The sequence below is a fragment of the Amblyomma mixtum genome, chromosome 3 (genome assembly GCF_055824585.1).
Source record: "Amblyomma mixtum isolate Tamu chromosome 3, ASM5582458v1, whole genome shotgun sequence".
Taxonomy (NCBI): domain Eukaryota; kingdom Metazoa; phylum Arthropoda; class Arachnida; order Ixodida; family Ixodidae; genus Amblyomma; species Amblyomma mixtum.
This window is the reverse complement of record NC_143014.1, coordinates 164,834,895-164,856,126: the sequence shown is the minus strand read 5'-3', so window position 1 is coordinate 164,856,126 and position 21,232 is coordinate 164,834,895. Positions and strand designations below refer to the sequence as shown.

General features: G+C 47.9%; 1 protein-coding gene across 10 annotated transcripts in view; it reads right to left on the bottom strand.

Moving 5' to 3' along the window:
* LOC149352600 (glutamine--fructose-6-phosphate aminotransferase [isomerizing] 2-like) overlaps positions 1-21,232 on the bottom strand; it is a 65,426-nt gene that overhangs the window by 37,796 nt on the left and 6,398 nt on the right. For all 10 annotated transcript variants that reach the window (XM_089581777.1, XM_089581776.1, XM_089581780.1 and 7 more), the window contains exons 2-4: positions 6,654-6,761; positions 1,628-1,717; positions 1,417-1,542 (exon numbers count right to left, since the gene is read on the bottom strand). In XM_089581777.1, the coding sequence (XP_089437903.1) occupies positions 1,417-1,542; positions 1,628-1,717; positions 6,654-6,761 (324 nt within the window). The remainder of the gene's footprint in view (positions 1-1,416; positions 1,543-1,627; positions 1,718-6,653; positions 6,762-21,232) is intronic.

Sequence of the window (21,232 nt, the reverse complement as noted above, 5' to 3'; positions counted from 1 at the left end):
ATCAGTGGAACGTCATAAAAATGGGTACTGCCGTATTGTCCACATAAACACCACTGCAAGGAATGAATTAATTGTACTGAGCCTGTTTCCCATGTACTATAATGTGAACATGATACAGTGCAAATGCAACAAATAAGTCAACCTAAGCCAACGTATGCCTAGTTCTAGAGTTTTAATAACAAGGGGCTGCACATATAGCAGCACACAGTGTTCCACATACGCAGTACAGAAATTATTGCATGTAGCTTGCCACCACAACACTTGCTTTATTCATAATGTTTCTTAAAACATCAGATTTATTATACTATGCTGTTCCACGGTGTTGTCTAATGGCATTGTTCATGAAGGGTGAACTTTCAGAATGAAGGGGTCACTACTTTATGCCTATCTTTGTTTAATCCAAAAGCTTCAGCTGGCGGTCCGACCTTCTTTAGAAGTGAGAGAACTGAACAGAAAGGTCCATGCAGTCGCAGTGCTTTATGAAGAGGGAGAGCACCGTGTTTACATTATGGTGCACGGGAAATAGGCTCAGTAGAGTTAATCCATTTCTCGCAGAGAGTTATGTGGACAGTATGGTAGCACTTGTACACTTCATTCTTCACACAGCCGCTGCACAATAGTAACATGTAATAAATCGATGAATGCCTGCCAAATAATATTTCTACACAGTTTCAAAGATAAATGGTTCAATTATTGAAGAGTTTCAGCTTAGCATGGTAATCCTGAAGCATGGTTTGTCCATGTATGGAGGACAATGTAATTATGTTAATTATTGCACAGACCCCTGCTGTTTTTTTGTGATAGCACAGCACAGACAAAGAGACAAGAGTAAGTTTACAAATGAAATAGTCAATGCAATGCAGCAGATAGCTCTTCGGCAGTGATTCTGAAGAACACAGCAGCTGGGAAGACACTGGGCATCACACAGCGCCCAGCAGAGCCTGCACTTAGCTGCTTTTGCTCCAGCCTCTAAAGCCACTGCGGCAGCACGTTTATCCCCCGCTGCCTTATGAAACCACATTGGTGCAGTCACCCTCTGCACACACAGGAATGATCTTTTGTTGGTGCAATGCCGCACACCTGGTCAGGAAACACTGTACGCAATAATGCCCGAGATTTTGCAGGTGAAGCCATGAAACTTATGCCACCAGAAAGCTTTTTTGCACGTATATCTTTCAGATGGCATGCAGATTTCTCATAATGCTTGCAGGGACGTAAATTCAAGGTGACATGTTTTCATGAATGGCCTTTGGATATCCTCAAGCAGAAGGGGGATATTAAATGCATGCATTCTTCAAAAAAAAAAGCACATGCCCAGCTGCCTGTGCACAGATGAATGTTCCACATATCTCCAGCTAAGTACAACTCTTTCACAGTTACACCCAGTGCCTACAGACAAACTCACACCATGCCTACCATTTTCAGGGTCCGAACGCTGTGGATGGCTGTTGAGGTCACTGGGAGCACCATGGGTAGCCCAGCGGGTATGGGCAATGCCAATGTGTGTAAGATGCTCATGGTCCATGTCCAAGTCATCCTTTCCTGCAAGCCAATGTGTTTCTTGCAATTAGGTACATACAAAGATTAAAAAAAAAAGAGGAGCAGCAAACTAAGGCAATGAACTCACGCCATATGGAATCCTCAAGGACCTTAACTTTCCCTATTTTACGGATGATGGAAATGCTACTCCCTTGAGCATCTCCATCAAATGCGACACCTGGATGGGAGAAAGAAAAGAATGTAAGTGTTGACTCACATCACAATGGTTTGTGGGGGTTTAATGTCCCAAAGCGACTCAGGCTATGAGGGACGCCGTAGTGAAGGGCTCCGGAAATTTCGACCACCTGGGGTTCTTTAACGTGCACTGACATCGCACAGTACACGGGCCTCTAGAATTTCGCCTTCATCGAAATTCAGCCGCCGCGGCCGGGATCGAACCCGCGCCTTTCGGGTCAGCAGCCGAGCGCCGTAACCACTGAGCCACCGCGGCGGCTTACTCACATCAAAATGAAGCAAGCACAGCCCTACATGAGATTATATAGCAGAATGAAAATAAGGAGCAAAAACAGTAAAGCAAAAAAAGAATATAATCGAACAGCATGGACGGGGGTAGACTAAGACTGGATAGAGAGAGGTGGTTTCTTCCATGCCACTAGAATGGACTGAAAAATGCAGTACACTTGCGGTAATGGAAACTGATAATTGTCACTTTTGGTTAATTCAAAAAAATTGAGAGCTGGCTAAGTAAAATCTTTTAACAGCATTTTAAAGTCGTTTAAGGTGGAGTGAGACAATGAAAATGGTTTTTAAAGATTGGCTGTAGAGTAGCTGTAATAAAAGTGATGGCTATGAAATTTTCTAGCAACCTCCTAAATGAATGCAGCTTGCATTAGAGCTCAGAACTAGATTAAAATTTTGGCTAGCTGCATTATTTTGCTTTATTTTTTCAGCTTGTGTACGTTTTCCTTAAAATCTATTCTATGCAGGGTCCTGAAATTTTGTATGAGAGTAGAAACGACTGTTATACAACCAAGGCTAAATTAATGTGCTTTGAGAAATAAATATATTTATTATGATTTTTTTATTTCTCGGTGCTACAAAATTGCCACCCATGAATGCTTTTTTTCCTTTTTAATTCTAAAAATATGAACTGATTTAGGCTACTGATTCTAGTTCCAATAATGTAAACGGGATTGACTGAAACCTAAAAATTGTTTGCTTACACCTTATAACGGTTGAGAATAAGGTACATAAGCCTTCAAAAATGCTGTTTCGAGAAAAATGGAGATAGAGACTCTGAAAACTCCAACTTTTGCATTTGACACGATCCCAAAAAAGGATGAAAACAGCATCTTTGAAGTCTCGAATACCCATGTGTAATATGCTTTCTGAAATCTAAAGAAATGCTGTACAAGAAGTTCGCAGAAGAAACGCTCTATCAGAAGGTTGCACTTCGAAGTGAAAATAGATTTTTGTTGACAAAAAGTCTCACCCAAACTTCAATTGTACTGGCTTTGCTTAATTCTAACCTTTTGTCTTGCTCTATCTTGCATATCCCTCCTCAAGGATGAATCACATGAATCATGTGGCACACTGTTGCCTGCACAAATTTGTAAGTGTGCACATGTGCGCGCGCAATGGCAGGCACGACGACGATTGGAGGGCTGCCGTCACTGCATAGTTTTTTTTCTGAGCATCACACCAGCTGATCACGGGGACAGCGGCTACCGGCCAGTCACATCAGGCAGTCTAATCCTTCAGACGCTGATTAGTGCGTCCCATAACTTTTTTCTTTTTGATTTTCAGAAGGCGTTTCGCTGTGCCAGTGTGTGCGTTCCCCTCGCTTCCATCCGTGCGACTCTTCCTGAGCACAAAAAATGCCTGCTCATCACGAGCTGCTGTGCAGTTCAGCTGCCACCACTTGTGAGGTTACGCGGTTACACCACTACCATATCGCACCGTGAAAGAGACCGCGTAAGAACTTACCATTCTGGAATGGTTCTGCTCTGACACTCCTGACAGTGTGCACACAATAAAGCATTGAAGAAACTGAAAGACCATCGTTGCCACGCAGTTTTAAATCGGAAGCAGACGACCACTGCGCATATTTTCACCGCTATTTACTATGATGCGAGAAGATTTCTGGCAGTGTTTTTAGGGGCCATTTGATACTTCGACTTAAGAGTAATTTGAACATCTTTTCCAGTCCCCTGAAGTCCCAATTAATGAAGTTTTACTACATTTGGAAACCAGCGCCTGAAAACTTTTCAACCACACAAGCAGTTGGAGACTTGCTACACATTGTTGAATAATCAAATCAGTGTCTTTCACCTATACTTTATGTTCTAATGCTTAAACAGGTTTGCATAGAGAAAGTGTTGCAAAATACCATGATCCATAAAGCAACTTACATTTAATATTCGATATCACATATTAGGTCCACTCCTAATAATTCCAGGTTCTGATAATTTGAACAAAGATATCTGTTCCCTTCATGTTTGAGATAATGAGAGTTGACTATACTGCACTGAGGCCAAGTTAAAGGGATTTTCAATAAAGTTGCGGCATGTCTGGGAGTTGAAGGATTATGCACACCTAATTTTATTGTACGTTTTCTTCTTTAAAACGATACGTAAGACATTAGAATACATAGATCACCCTGTGGTATTCGCCTACAGCCGCTAAATAATTTATAATTGAATTTCTTCTCTTGCTGTTTTGGTTTCATCAACCGAATGATGTGACATGCAGTTGAACTTGAGGTAACGTGAGGCACGGCAAAACTGCAATATAAACGGCGATATGTAGTTTTAACTGGCTACAGCCCTTAAACCAGGCTGCTTCAAGAGCAAGAATTACAACAAATGATGTACCAGCAGTTGTATTAGTTTGGCAGTGCCTCACGTGACCTCAAGTGCAACTGCACGTCACTAGCCATCGCTTGGTTCATCAAACTGAAACAATGTCAAGAAGAAAATACTATTTAGCGGTCGGAGGCGAATACCATAGGGTGCTCCATGTATATTGATGTCCAACGCATCGCTTGAAAGAAGAAAACAAAAAAAAGCTAAAATTTGGTCTACAGTCATTTAAAGGATGCTGCTTCACAAATATCCTTCAGCAGGAATTTTTTAAATTCATTTCTTACAAGCTGCATAAGTTATCTGTAGCCAAAATTTGAATTTCAATGCCCTCACACCTATCCCTCTCCTCTCGTCACTTTTTACAGTTCAAAGGTCGGCGCTCCTTCGCTGGTCCCACCGCCAATGCGCGCGGGAAGGGCGCGGAGCTTCCTGACCGGCTGGAGAGACTAGACTGAATGGCCAAGGCCATGGTAGTTGCACGACATAGAATCCAACCAACAGCCACCTCTTAACCAGCATACGGAGGAGGGCGCGAGAATGAAAAAGGCACCAGCAAGGCCTCGTCAACTTTCGCGCATGATTGTGGGTCCTCTATTGCGTTTAGAAGCAATTTTTGGCTCAGGTATTCATGAAAACACAATGTTGTGAGTGTGCTATGCACTCTCCTCAGAAGGTGTTGCAGGGCCCCTTGAAATATGAAGCACTCAGCTATTTTTCATCAAGACATAACGTTACATTTACTGCCTTGAGGTAAAGTCTTTGTCAAAAGTAACCAGGCTGCACGTTTTGCTTCGAAGTCGTATATTAAATCTATTATGCCAGCCCTCAAGCTCTAAATCTCTGTGTGGTAAGAAGAACCCCTCTTCTCACATTCAAAGAACTTTTTGATCTTCAGGGAAGCCGTGAAGAGTCTACTATACGAGTGAGAAGCAAACCATGCAGCCTGGTTACTTTTGACAAAGACTGTATATGTATACAGGGTGTACCTATAAATAGAGCCCCAAAACTCTAATTCTTTCTATCTGTTACTTTTGGGGTTTGTTGGCACTGCTGGCACAAAGCGACTTCTGTGTGTCACTAAAAATGAAATGCCACCACTGGCTGCCTTCACTGGACAAAACAAGAGGATAGCATGGACAGGTAAAATGCATGTGCCGACACAAACTTTGTTTTCGTGGATCCGAGAGGCTACACTACACTGCCATTCACTTCAAAACGGCAGCAACCCGACCTTCTTGTTAAGGATCATCGCAGGTTTGAATTGGCTGGCGGGAAGATTTTAAAATCCAATTTCATCAGCGATAAACGCATATTTTGCCAAAGGACAAATGTCAATGTAGCCAGAGAGAGCTAGGGAATCAATTTTTACTGAGAAAAATAACCAGATGAAGTTGTCCTCGGTGTCCCTTTTGAGAGGAATGTCAGAGGCAGTTCTGAAAATTAAGAGCAATAAAAACGAACAAATTTACAGGACGAACAGACGTCTGATGCAACAGTTCTGTGAAGGCAGTTAGGTTTACACTTCACGATTACTTAGACGCTTTTACCTTAATGAATGCATTTACTCTAAGCCGAGGCTCCACACATAATTTTTCTGGAGGGTGAAGCTGGGTAGCCCCTTAGCTATACTTGACCTCACATGTTGTTTGCAGCACTGTGAAAGCTGGAGCTCTCTCCTCCAATCAGGGCCAAGGAAGACAACAAATAGTCATCAAAATTTAGAGCAGCGTTGTGGCTATTTTTCAAACAATTATTGCAGTAATTGAAAAGGTAGTTCAGGATTGTGTTTTGAAAGTGCAGCCATTGTCATTCACCTGTTAAATTTGCAGAGAAAGTCCACACAAACACATCACTGCGGAGGCTAGCTACGAAATGGTGTGTCGCCATTCGTAAACATGGTGTCCACCGAGTTGGCCGAGTCTCTTGCGCTACCTGCGCGGAGCAGCTGGACACTGGTGCTTGCTCTGTTCGTTCCCAGGGACGCAGCCACCAGTCGTGGGGTGAGGGGTGCGGAGGAACAAGTTTTGCAGCGCATGTCGTTCTGATTGGTTCACATCACAGCATCCTTCACAGCACTGCAAAACAACTTGTGAGATGGAGTTTTGGGGGAGGGGGGGGGGGGGGGGAGGTGGCTACTGGGCGGTGCTTTTAGAGGGCGAAGGCTTCACTCTCCGAGGCAACAGGCAGATGCCAGCGTTTCGCATTGTGATACTGGTAATGCTTTCGCAGTAAAACGGAAGAGAACTGTGTCAATGCATGTAGCAATTAAAAAGGTTCACCACAATTTACCTGCAGAATCATAGCCTCTGTATTCCAGTCGCTGGAGACCCTTGATGAGGCATTCCAGTATTTCCCGTCGTGTCTTCGGTTCAAGATAATTTAGGTAGGCAAAAATTCCTGTAAGAATCAAGAACCAAGATTAAAGCATGCGAACGAAATCAGAACACATGTGTGGTTGATGCCATCTTTTCATTGTGCTGACTCTTCACACATACAAGCCATACCGGGCACGAAATTCTCCCCTAAAGTCCGGCTTTCCTGCTAGGTAGACATAGATGAAAAGTTTCACAATAGAAACACTAAGCTGCGACGCGTTACAGCGTATGCTGCGTTGGGGAGAATAATTCTACATCACTTGAACATTTGGCATGCCTCAAAACACTAAAATAAGCGATCAACAACAACCGGGAAGTTTTCCTTGATCCCCTCGCAACTGCATCCAGGTACAATACCGAAATCTTTGCCAAATATGCGAGATTTTAACTGGACACATAGTATCCATTGCCTGGGCTGCTGACCCACAAGACGTGGGTTAGATCCTGGCCGCGGTGGTTGCATTTCGATGCAGGCGAAATACTAGAGGTCCGTGTACTGTGCGATGTCAGCGCACGTTAAAGAACCCCAGGTGGTCGAAATTTTGGGAGGCATTCACTACGGCGTCCCTCATAGCCCGAGTCACTTTGGGATGTTAAACCCCACAAAACCTAAACCAAAGTATCCATTGCAATGACAAATTAGGAGCAAAATGGCCCTTCTAGGGAACCTGTTATATATGAAGCAGGTTATAAGGCTCAATTTTATTGTGTTATCACTTTAATGTTCTCTCCGATAAAACGTAGCACTGACACGCAAACGCAGAAGTAAGATAAGCAAGCCATAAAGCACGGATCCAGTATAAGCTCACTGGCAAGCTAGCGCTGATAGCAACAAAAACAGGACGACCGCCTAACGAAAGAGGAATGCGACCGTTATTGCAGTGCACGCCGTTCGGCAGAACGCTTAAAGCAGCCTCAAGATAAATGCACATGTGATAAGGAGAACTGTTAATTGGCCGCCCACTACGCGTGCGCGGGTGACAGCAGCTCGGACACCAAGCATGGGCGTCCGGAAGGGGGGGCAAGGGGGGGCGGTTGCCCCCCCTTGGAATTACGGATATTATTTATGCACTAGTAGAAAACAACTACATAGCTGCCGCCTCCCCCATAACTGGCCATCGGGTGCACCCCCCTGGAAAAAGTTCTGCGGACGCCCTTGACACCAAGTGCACAGCGCGCTTTGCCTCCCAGCCAGCATCTGAAGTTGGGAGTGAAAGGCCAAAGAGAAAAGGTGCCACAGCCCTCTACACTCTCCACTAGGGCACCTTGTAGAGCGTAAGCTTAACTTCACGACCAAAGTTGCAAAAGCCATTTCATCGCTGAAGTCTCCTGATCATGAATAAATAAACAAATAAAACAAATACTGCCGCGACTGGGTTTCGAACCAACGGCGGCGCGAAGAGATCAGCTTCGCTGGCCTGTGCATGAAAGCACCAAGCTACCGCCGTTTTTTTTTGTCTTTATTGCACCAAGCTACCGCCGTTACCGATCACGTCTCGTGTTAAACTGCGACACATTGTCGCGCTGTGCATTGCACGTCGTCGTCACTATCGAACTAATATCGTCTCCTGACATGCCAACGACCCAGCAAAGCAGAACGATGAACCAATCAGGTTACACACATGCTTTCACACATCTACTCAGTGGAAGTACGTTAAAACCCTAATGCTTTTTCCTAGTTTTGCTCGCACCTTCCTTTCTTCCCTCATGGGGGCGAAAAACCACTATTATTATCATTTGTGGGCATAACATGGTTTTAGTCTTTACAGATAGAGCTTTATGAGAGAGACCACGTGGTTTACAGTGACGACAAGCGCATAATACAAGTCACGACAGAAAGCGGCCGGTGCACGCAGCCTTTGTGTCGGCGAAGGCACTGCTACGCTAACAGTGAGCCAGTAGACACCTTTAGCATACGGTGTACCGTGTTAGCGTTACCGGTACCGAAGTACCGGGAGCCTGCGCGCAGCCAATACGCATGCGCAAATTGCCTTGACGGCGCCAGATGGCGCCACATATCCGGCAGCTGTGCTCGGGCTCGTAGCGTCGGAGCCAACCAGCGCGTACTCACCGCCGGTGGGCGGGCTCCGGTAACGGTAGCGGTAACACGCTATACGGTAAAAGACACCAGACACCAGATACCGTGTACCGTATTACCGTTACCGGAGTACCGGGCGCCCGCCTACCGCCGCTGAGCCCGCGCTAATTGGTCCCGATGCTCCCCGCGCGCGCGCGCAGCAGTCGGGTACGCGGCGCCATCTGGCGCCGTCAAGGAGATTTGCGCATGCGCATTGGCTGCGCGCAGGCTCCCGGTACTCCGGTACCGGTAACGCTAACACGGTACACGGTATGCTAAAGGTGTCTGGTGTCTACCTTTAGCATACCGTGTACCGTGTTACTGTTACAGGAGTACCGTGAGCCCGCGCGCAGCCAATGAGCATGCGCAAATCTCCTTGATGGCGCCACGTAACCGGCAGCTGCGCGCGCGCGGGGAGTATCGGGAACACGGTACACGGTATGCTAAAGGTGTCTAAAGAAAATGTGTTTGCTAATATGCGCATATGCAATGAACCGCAACTATGTCTACAGCTCGACTGCACATGGGCAATCGCATCCCTTGCGACAAGATCGACTCAAGAGGCTGTAGAGCGCCGCGCAGCACGCGGTACGTGCTGACTATATGGTGGTTGGGCGCGGTCACTTCTTGGATTAAACGATAATGAATATTCTTATTCTTTTTAATTATTCGTAATCTCACGAGGGACGTGGGGCAGCCCGGGCCTCCAAGACAACTGTGGTGCAGACTGGGCGTACTCTAGTGAACTAGAAAGCGCCTGCGGGCTAATGATGCGGCATCAGCGGTGCGTGCGGATAAGTTTGTCCGAGCTTGGCCCAATCGGACAGGGTGGGTCGGGAAGCTAATGAAACCCTTTGTTCTTAATAGGAGCTGTAAGGGCTCCACAATAGGGCTCAAAAGCAAACCGCGTGGCCAGAAGGCTGTTGTCCAAGATAACGGACGTTCCCAACTGTCCGCCGCTTAGTGGTTACGCTGATAAAGTACCAACTCGCCCGCATTTCTGCATGCGGTGGAAACCATGGAATTAATGCCATTAATTTGAGATAGCAGAGCAGATGACTACTCAAAAAAGAATGTAGTCAATCTCATTGTCTTGAACAGCTGCACGTATGAAATGCATTTCAGGAAAGACGTAGCACATTTCAGGACGGATATTCCTCAGGAAAGACTGGTTTCCACGGTGGCGCGCGTTCCTCCGCTGGTCCGGAGCGTTGATAGCACCCTAGCGTTGAGCAGCGACCGCGCGGTAGCGTTCGTTCGCACAGACAAAGATGGATCACATGTAAGCAACTGTGCGACTGCGAAAATAGAAGCAAAAATGGAAACCTCGCCGCTCTTGCCGCTCGAGCCGCTGCGACGGCAGGATTCGCTGTTCGTTGTTTAGCACCAGGCTGGGGCGCGCACGAACATATATCATTGACAGCGCAATCGTACTCTCACCCTACCGCCGTCGCGCGCCCGTCGTTCCGGCCATTCGGACAAAGTTTCGGAAGGTTCAGCGCCATGCATGTTCGTGGTTTTCCTCAGACGGTGTTCGCCTGAATACGCCGAGAATGTGAGCTAAAAGTCCTTTTTCCGAAGTTCGACGCCAAACGTAGCCTAACTGCAGATGCTGGGCAGCGTCTCCGCAGAACACGGTCTCGGAACGCTATGTGCGGGGTTCAGCTCACGGCAAGAAGTGACGCTGTTCGCGGCCAAGTGCTCAAATAAGTAGCAACAGACGGGGCGGTAGCAATCGTCTCGTCTTCAGTGGGGCGGCAGTTCCTGAAAACGCCGGCGATCAGATAATCTGCCTCTGCAACGTCCGCGTGCACCGCTCGGCCCTTCTCTCCTAACGGTTTTACGGTTTAAAGAACGTCTTGTTGGGCTAGTTGGTAACTGTACAAATCAACAAAGGGCAGATGCGTTTTCCGTATGCACGACTTTCCTCGCACGACACGTTCCGCGCGCCTGCGACACTGTACACCATGTAGTTCCGTTCATAATCCGCCAAGTATCCTCGTCGCACGAAAGCTTCGTTACGCAGCAATGCTTTCCCACCAAAAATTTCTGTCGGCGGTACTTCAATGTCAGTGAAGTCCAGCTTCCAGGAAGAACTAGGCGCCATGGGTGCGCCTAGCAGTCCGCTTATCAAAGCGATACGCAGACCAGGACCGCGAAACTTACTAATAAAGTACTACAGGAATTACAGAACGTACTCCTAATAAGTTTATGATTTCCAGAAACTTGCAGCTGTATACAGCTTACTTTTCCGACCGGTAAAAACTACTGTTTTATGTTCTCATAATACTATAGAATTAAACGACAATTCACGTTCGTAGTGTAACATGCACCGCAGACGCAGACGTGCGCACGCACACACACAAAATGGTTGGTTGGTTGGTTTATGGGGTTTAACGTCCCAAAGCGACTAAGGCTGTGAGAGACGCCGTAGTGGAGGGCTCTGGAAATTTCGACCACCTGGGGTTCTTTAACGTGCACTGACATCGCACAATACACGGGCCTCTAGAATTTCTCTTCCAAAGAAATTCAACCGCCGCGGCCGGGATCGAACCCGCGACTTTCGGGTCAGCAGCCGAGCACCATAACCACTGAGCCACCGTGGCGGCGGCGGCGGCTGCGCACACACACACGCGCGCACACGCACGCACACACAAAATGAAAAAAAAAAAATAGAAAGATTTTTTAAAACTCTTGGACACGTAACGCAAGCGTAACGTCGGCGGTTAGAAAGCAGGGCCACGATCGGGCAAAGAAAAGGCGCCCTATTCCGTCCAGCGCAGGGATACGTATTTTTGCGGGCGTGGCTCTCGTGACACCCGTACTTCACCGATAGCGGCGACAGTCCTCATAGCGCGACAGGCATCATACCTCGCTCGAGTCACAGAAGAGCTTGCAGCCTACTATTGTGACGAACACAAACGGCGCAAATTTTCACCACTTCCTAAACTGAAGGAGCTCTACGTGAACACACGCGTATTAAACGAGCGCCCAGACTGCGCTATATGTTTCTGAGCGCAAGAAACCGCGCATGTTCTCCACTCTTTTGTGGCTATTTTATAAGATCTGAATAGCAGTGTTCATTTCCACGACAGCAGAGTAAAACTCACTGCAGACTCGGTGCCAGACGACATCCGAGACGTCAATGTTCGGGATGAGATCAGTTGCTGAGCACTGCCAATGACGGAGCCTCATTTGATGGCCTTAGTGATGTAATTGTAGCCGCGGAAGGAAAAGATGGAGAGCAAAGTGAAAAAGAAATAAAAAAGGGAACTTATGATCTCGAGAGAACAAGTTTTTTTGTTGCTTTCAAAAGCGGATGAACTGCTCCCCGCTAACAATGGTGGTTTGCTCGCACTCTGCACACTATCTTCCGATGTGTATGCACGTCCTTCAGGCACCGGAGTTAGACTTTGCCGCATCCGAGTATACCAGAATAAATGTGTGCTTTCAGACCTGAGCTTGAATTAGGGGATTGCTTTCTGAAGCAGTGGCCAGATGCAAAGCAAATGAATAACAGTGCCGTTATTTCAACAGACAAAATTAGCACTCATCCGTTTGTAGGTGGAAAGGTTTCCGAAGCAGCCGCAAACACAGACGAAGTTACAACGTGAGCGCACATGTTCACGGTGAAAAGCATGTCGAACTCGTTTCGCAAGGTCGTTCGCATTCTGGACTTCACGCACACCCAGATGGTACACAACGTAGACCATGTTTTACATCTTGGATGCTGTGCACCTGTTGCGGTATATCAGAAACGAGCGGTTAAACCACGGGAATTCGAGAGCTTTATTTTCAATTATTTTCAAACGTTTGACGTCTGAGAATACCCCGGTTGCGAACAGTGGGCACCGTTCAAGGAACGGAAGCAGCTGCACGCCTGGAAACCAACTTCTGAACTACAGTTATCGGATGTTCTCGGAGGCTTAAAATCAATTTAGAAAGGCGAAATGTGCAACTGGCCTCACGGAGTTTCAAACACCTTTGTGGCCGAGGCCCTGGACGCACACTGCGACTTGCACGGACTTTCATGTGCAAAGAACCATCACCTGTTAGTAGAAGACTATCAATCTGAAAACAACCCTCAAGGGGTGCCACCATCGCGAAGCGTACAAGAAGCAGATTTTATTGGTTTGGTTTATTGAGGTTTAACGTCCCAAAGCGACTCAACCTATGAGGGACGCCGTAGGCTCCGGAAATTTCAACCACCTGGGGTACTTTAGCATGCCCTGACATCGCACAGTACACGGGCCTCTAGAATTTCGCCTTCATCGAAATTCGGCCGCCGCGGCCGGGATCGAACCCGCGTCTTTCGGGTCAGCTGCCGAGCACCGTAACCAATGAGCCACCGCGGCGGGGCGCAGATTTTATCCTTGAACGAAATAGTTAAAACTGTGTAGCGTTTAATTCTGGACGTCTTGGTGACCTGTTTTGACAAGTCGGATTTTACAAACATGACAATGGCATAATCGCGAAGGAAATTCTCATCGCTGCTTGTTCGGCGCTGACGTGAAATTTATGATTAGAGCTTTAAATTGTAAATTGTGAGGGCTAACGTCCCGAAGCGACACATGGACTATTCTTACGAGATCTGCGCTATTAAGATTGACAGGGACACAGTTAACGAAGACAAACAGGTACGGTTAAGCGCAATAACCGTTCCTGTTCGTCTTCGTTAACTATGTCCGTGCCAATCTAAGCAGCCTAGCTCTCATAAGAATGAAGTTCCAGCTTGCCCCAATCACACGCACTTCTTAACATGGACTATGAAGGACGCCGTACAGTGGAGGCCTCCGGATTAATTTAGGCCACCTGGGGTTCTGTAACGTGCGCTGACATCGCACAGAGCGCAGGTGTTTTTATACTTCGTCACCATCCAATTGCGGCAACCGCGGCAGGGATCGAATCCACGACTCTGAGATCGGCAGCCGAAAGCCAAATTAGAGCTGATCAGAGCTTGACCATAGTGAGGTACTAGCCGTCGGTATACGGCCGGCCCGGTATAAGTCAGCGCTTGTACGAACGTCTACGCTATGCTAGGGCTCCATGGCTAAAAAAAAAAAAAAAATTGACCGGCTGTACGTTTTGCACGTCATATTCGACTATCAGGATCTGCCATTTAATTTCGCTTCTGATGACATATGTAGGCCGTCACACGATCTTCCAGTTAGACGCACCGGGTCTTCGAACGTGATTGTTGCTAACTGCGTCCGGCTGCTCGTGAACTTTACGTAAAGTGAGCTGCTCATGAGCGCCAAAGTCGTCGCACGCCAGCGCCGAGAAATATGTGCGCAGACATTCTCCACCCACTAGACTGAACCTGACGCTCAACTTGACCTGGTAGAAAAGGCGCTTACTGGCTGGAACAGCCGCAAAGGAGGCCTCGCTCTATCCTGAGTGGACTGGAGCGGAGCTGGTGGAATTTGCATGACGCCCAGAAGGACATAAATAAAGCGACCACGTCGAGAGTTTGGAGGAGGAGTGTATGGCGAGGCACATAGCGGCTGCCACGAATTCGAGGACGCGAAAATGTGTAAGCTGCAGCATACGTAAATAGCTCGCATCGGCCAGGTGTTAAAACGCAGACGCGAGCCTTCTGGCCTCGCCGAAAAAAAAAAAAAAAAACAGTCGAAGGTAACCACTGAGCCGGTCCTTGAAAACAAGCTACGCAAGCGGTTTATACGCACGCGGAACAGGAACTGGAAATGGAGAGGAAGAAGAGAAGCAAAAGGGTTAACCCTCGTCAAAAACGCGACTGCCGGATAATGGGTCACACGCTTGTGGGTAGAGAACAAGACGAATAACCCGCCGCCGAGAACTCGCCGAGAGGTCAGACGCGCCGGTTACGAAAGAGACGCGTGCCTGGGAGGCAGCTATCTCCGGAGAACCTATGGCAAAACAAGTTTCGGTGTCACTGAACGGCCCAGCGTGGGACGGCGAGCCCCGAAAGGCACTCGTCCCGGGCGCAGCGGCCTCCTTCTCTTTCGGGCGCCCGCAGGGGAAATGACACCGAGAATGGAAAACGCGCGAACGGCAGAAGTGGGTAGCGGGGCTAGCCGTAGGCAACGCTAGAAGCTACGAGCGTGATATGCGACAGCTTCAACAAATGCGTTGTCCCCACGCGCTCGCGGGCCAGCTTGACAAGTCTGGAAGTCGTCACCTCGCGCTCGTAACTGACACATCCACTGCAAAAAAAACTAGTGAGAATGCAGACAGACGGGCACTGCACGAGCGCCTCGAGTACGCCTCGAAGGAGTACGCCTCGAGGTGCGCATGCCGACCGCTATATACGTTTCCGCCACCAGCCGTCTGCATCTCGCTGCCTTCGACACACGGGCTCCGCGCGTCGCGAGTGAACTGGAAAAGCCCGAGAAGCAAGCGCTGCTATGGCAAAAAGAAAGAGAAATGGGTGGGGGAAGCTAGATATGCGGGCATTTTTTCTCGTCACAAACAACATATTCGTGACATCACACAACGTCGATGAACACATTGCGGTACAGCGGAATGCACCGGCATACAGCGAGGGCGTTGTCTGCAAGGCGTCCATTGACGGAAGGGTATACTCTCCCGGGATGGATGAAGTGCTTTTTAATAAGCTCTCGCAGATGGTCGTGCCAGCTTTCCCTTCAGGTAATACTGAGGAACTCTATAGCTGGTGCAACCATCCGCGAGAGCTTATTTAAAAAGCACTTCGTACACAGCGGGAATTCCGAAAAGACGACGTTTCTCATTTGGCTTGGCTAGTGCTCACCCCTAAAACATTGATCCTACCTCAAAATTAGCTGCTCCGCCGCGAGGCTCTCGTTTGCGCGCAGATGAAATTATTTTACCACAGCGCTTTTCACTTCCTTGATAAATTTTTACACAAGTGTTCGGCTAGTATGGAAACCTTTGCAGCATTTTTTCAAGGTTTGCCGCGAGAACGGTAGAACTGTCATGGCTGAATCCACGTTTTATACTGAATAGCCAAGCCAAATACGAAACCATCATCCCGGCATTTCTTCGCCTCTTCAAGGTGGACGAAGTACAGCAGAGCAAGTGCCCCTTCTCACACGGTCTCCACTGCACAAAAGAGAAAACAGCGAAAATATCGCGCTTAACTGACACGGAAAACACGGAAGATGCATAGGACGGCAGGCGACGAATACGCGCTTCGTCTGCCTTCCGTCCTGTACATGTTCCCTCTTAAGCGCGATATCTCGATCAGCCCTTGCTTTTGCCTTTTTAGCAGGAAAAATCACACCCGGCAAAAGAAACGGGCGTGCTGAATGCACGCACACTGGTCTATACAATTCAGGTTTCGTATTTTGTAGTTCTGTTAAGAGTAACCATGTCGGCTATGCATCAGCTAAACATTTCTAAACCGCATAGACGCGGCCACCCATTAAATACAATAGAGATGTGTTGCTACAACTGTCAACAACCAACACGTGACACGCTGCTGCGCCCCGGGAGTGCGCCAGGCGCGTGAGCAGCCGTGCTGCTCAGAAAAGAAGAACAAACAAAAGTCACGGACAGAGTTTGTCTGCAAGCTCGCGAAAAGCTTCCCTTAAAACCCTCCACGCATGTCGAGATTTGCAACATGCCAGTGGGGCCGCGGACCTCCCTGCCGAGCGGGCGGCTACCGGTTGGGCGAGATGCGCCTTTCACCTCCGCGCGCTACGGCGTTCGGGGGCTCTCCCTCCTGTACTTTCCCCGGCCCACGAGCGAGCGCACCGCAGACGTGGCCTGGTTCCGGAGGCTCACATACCCCGGCGCCCCCATTTCCCGCGACCGCGGGCCTCCGACTCATTATTCGTGAAGCCAGACGGCCCGACTGACGACGGCAGACAGGTCTTGCCTGCGCTGGTTCCGCCTTGTACTATGCCGGAACTATACCGTCCATCCTGCAACGCACGACGGCTGCACTCTGCCTTCTCCGCGCGCACAGCTGTGCGGATGGCCATGGCGAGGAAGGACCGGACGTCGATGGCACTAATGGAGGAGAATCTAACCGGGCGAAGCAGCGTGAAAACAAGTTCAGCCGGCAACCAGTCGAAACCCGGTGACCGGTCTCAAAGGTGAACGGGAGCCGGACGCCCAAGGTCGACAAAAACTGAGGCGCGGCAGCCGAACTCCTTGAGACGGAAAATTGATCGAGGCACGCACGCTGCATCCTTGCAAGTCCGAATATGTAATTGCAGTGATCCTTCACTACGATCAATAAACGTAATATCAAGCAAGTGCACCCCCGTTGACAGAATACGCGAATTTTCCAGGGATACAATGAGATAGGGCAGCTTGTACAGGAACAGAGGGTAGAAGCACCAATCAGTAGAAGTAACAGAAATGCCTCATACCTGCTGTCCATTTGAAAGCGTCTCGTACATGTCTGTTAAGGCAAGATGGAGATGCTTAGAGGATGGTACAAATCTCCGGTTTAAGTTTGACTTAAGTGTGCAATGCTAGTAACAAAGCAACCGTACATCAAGCTCGTTATGAAGTGAGCACAATTCACAGCAGGCATGGCGAGTTCTTTAACAGTGGTTGGATTTCGAAATGACCGTACTGAGACCCTGAAGCGGGCGACATGCTTTGCGAAGAAGTGCACAAAGTGAAGGCAGCATGAACACAATCCGCTCGCACGGTTCTTGTCGTCGAACTCATCCTTGCAAAGACAGCCGCCGCGTCCACACAATGCGTGAGCAGCGAGCTTCTTCGTACGCTGAGGGTGCACCATTAAAGGGACCGTGAAATTATATTTACCGAGACTAGGGAAAGGGCACGAACGATCGGTATTCCACCACTCGTCACCACACCTCATTTTCTTTTTTAAATCTAGCGTTATTAACGCCGAAGATACCGGTGTTAACGCGACAGCGTTAGAGCGGACGTCCGGAGGAAATGCCGTGCGCGTTGTCACACTAATTCAGGATTGGCCGATAGTTGTGACGTCACACTTCGAGCTGTGGAATTGATTAAAACTCGCGTTAAATTGTGTACATGAGGTAGTAGCATGACTGAAACGTCATTATGGCATATAAGGACGTAAAGTAAATTAATTACGCTGAAAATAACGAGATGGGAACCGAACATATGACCTTCCGGTTACGAGCCAGACACGCTACTACTAGGTCATTTAGGCACGTTCGTATGACAGGTAAGGGGAGACCTTGTGTGCCCTGTGATGTGTCATGTGGTCTGGTATGTCTACTGATGTATATGCTAATGAGTGTTTGCAATTAGAGATGAGAAAGTATCGAGTAACCATTAAAGCTGTCGTGTCATACCCTTAAGGCGGAGCTTAAGTGTCCTAATTTTGTTCCTTGTATATGCATGATACCAAAGCCTTTAACAGCATGCATGCTTTCCTGCAATGGAGTAATCTGGTCGTAGCACGGATTAGATAGCCAATTGTTTATTATTTTTCAAATTCGGCCGACTTTTTTCGGTGTATTTCAGAGTCCAGTATTAGGGTGTTTTTTTTTCGGCAAATTTGATATCCCATGAATGATTTACCTACTTTTTTTTTTCGGTGATATCTGGCATTCACGTGCGGTCAAAAGACATTTAGAGATATCGGCTACTCTGCCAATCTGATGATTCGATTTATCAGTAATTAAAACATAAATGGTCGTCAATTACTGGTAAAATACCTTGCCAATAGCTGTGCTCGCGGAAGGAAATGCTATCGACAGTAAAAAAGTCACGAAAGTTAAATGATAATAACGCAATTGATTTCTAAAAGGTGGATTGATATATGTTACCACCGTTGCGTATTGGCGCTATAGTCGGATACGAGTTTTAAGCCATGCAGTGACCGCCACACACAATTCCTCCATGACAAAAAGTCCGTAGTTAAAGCTTTTACCTAAACAAGAAGCTAGTCGCAAGACGAAATTATACAAGTTCAAGAATTTTGACGCCTAATGCTTGTTTCATATAGTCAAACATCAGAGAGCAGATTTTGTTTACTGTGGCGATTGCTCAGCGGAGTAATTTTGGATGCTGCAGACCATGCATAGTCCACTGCTACAAACTGCTGTTTTTTTTTGTTTTTTTAGAGCGACAGAATGCAGAAGCTCGGATTTCAGTCGGTATGTAGATTTGACATTGAAGTGACCTTCGGACTTTGCGATTTAATAGCAACAGCCTTGAGTCAGATGCTGAATCATACTTTGACTATGGCCACTACGATGGTGTCCCCAAATTTGGCCTACTCCGAAATTTGAACTTCTAGTATTTGGACCACAATCTATACCCAACCTAATTTGATTGTGCCCAATACGATGGTGACCTCCCAATTTGGACTGGGTCATTTCCATATTTGGCCCATCCCCAACCCCGCCCCGAAATCTGACCTGCTGGGATTTGGACCAAAATAGATATTCAGGCTAATTTGAACGTGCCGGATACGACGGTGACCTCGAACTTTGGCCTTGCGAGAGATCCCCGCAAAGATTACCACAGTCGCACTGCAAACCATTGAAAACTACTTCACGGACCACAAGACGGTGTTTGCAGAATCTGTGCGAATCAAGAAGCTTAACTTAAGAAATGGTTAAAACTTAACTGAGTATTTAATCCGAGTACACATAGCAGCCGCAAGCAGCAACTTAAGCCAATAAATAAGAAACAGCAAAATTATAGTTTATTCCATCGCTCCCCCTTTCTTTCCTTCTCCCTCTCCTCTCCGTCTCATTTTATTCTCGCTAGCCGCAGCTCAGGTGCTTCAGGCTTCGATGGCAGATGCCGCGGCTAGCAACATCTTTTTCCTTCATATTTTATTTTCTTATTACCAACAAATAGCCACTAACAACAACAACAACAAATTATAGTAGAACCGAGAATACCTATCGCTCGGCCATTCGGAGTAACACGGTTCAACTGCGGGACATCACGCGGTCTGTGTGTTGACAGCGATGGAACTGGCGCTTAACCGTCGCGGTAGCAAGAACAAGAGTATTTTTCGTGACGCTTACGCGTGGTTTAAGTGTCCTTACGCGCAGTGGAGAACCGTGATTAACCGAGTAACTGCCCTAAGCGGGTGCAGGCGACGTCTGGCGACGAAGTTTGGTTTGGTTTATTGAGGTTTAACGTCCCAAAGCGACTAAGGCTATGAGAGACGCCGTAGTGAAGGGCTCCGGAAATTTCGACCACCTGGGGTTCTTTAACGTGCACTGACATCGCACAGCACACGGGCCTCTAGAATTTCTCCTCCAAAGAAATTCTAGCCGCCGCGGCCGGGATCGAACCCGCGTCTTTTGGGCCAGCAGCCGAGCACCATAGCCACTGAGCCACCGCGGCGGCGTCTGGCGACGAAGTGGAGCCTCCCAGTTTGCGGAGACGAGTAAGGTAGTGCTTGGAGCAATACCACGAAACACACAACCGCGCAACTTAATCCACCGATACCACCGTCTGACCACTCCTACTCGACAGCCAACTACAGCTGCGGCGTGCACGCCAAGGATAATCTTTTTCGGCTAGAACCAAATTTTGAAAAGTGATTCGGCGTACTGTTATCGTTTTTTTTCTCTCTTTAAACCGAAAAGTCAAACCCGTAACTATGCGGTATACAGACGCGCGCTATCTGGTGCGTGCCAGGTGTGAAGCAAGCACTGCGCAACAAAAATAACGGAAGACGTGCACGCTGAAAAAGCAGTCTTGTCCATTGGGCTCATTACCGTGCGTGCCGCTATTTAGGCAAAATACCCCCCCCCCCTCCCCCTTATTTTAAAAAAAGAGCTGCAATAGCTTCGTCATCATCATCATCAGCCAGACTACGCTCACTGCAGGGCAAAGGCCTCTCCCATGTCTCTCCAATTAACCACGTTCTTTGCAAGCTGCGGCCACCGTATCCCCTTTGTACAGCATTATATAAATAATAGCTTTGTGCAAGCCATTTAATACATTCAATTTAGGGGGTACAACGACAACCGTGCGTTATGCGTTAGGTGGATAACACCCCCACGAACCTCAAAGCGCGACTGAGGTGCGCCTTTCCTCAAAACCAACGCAGTCTAAACCCTCCGTTGGTTTTGAGAAAAGGAAAGGCGCGTAACTGCCTCAATTTGAAGGTGTACCCCAGTGGCACCTCACAGCAATTAGCGATATTTTAGGGAAAGGAAATGGCGCAGAAACTGTCTCACTTCTTGATGGACACCACAACCCCGCCTTGACGGAAGCGAGTGAAAAAAGAAAGAGGTGCCGTAGTGGAGGGCTCCGGAATAATTTCGACCACCTGGCGATCTCTAACGTGCACTGACATCGCACAGCACACGGGCGCCTTTTTGCGTTCCGTCTCCACCGAAAAGCGGCCGCTGCGGTCGGGTTCGAACCCGGCCACTCTGGCTCAGTAATTAATCGTCACCTCAGAGCGCGACTGAGGTCTCCACTGACACAGTGAGCCAGTTATGAGCATTTTATTATCTCGAAAC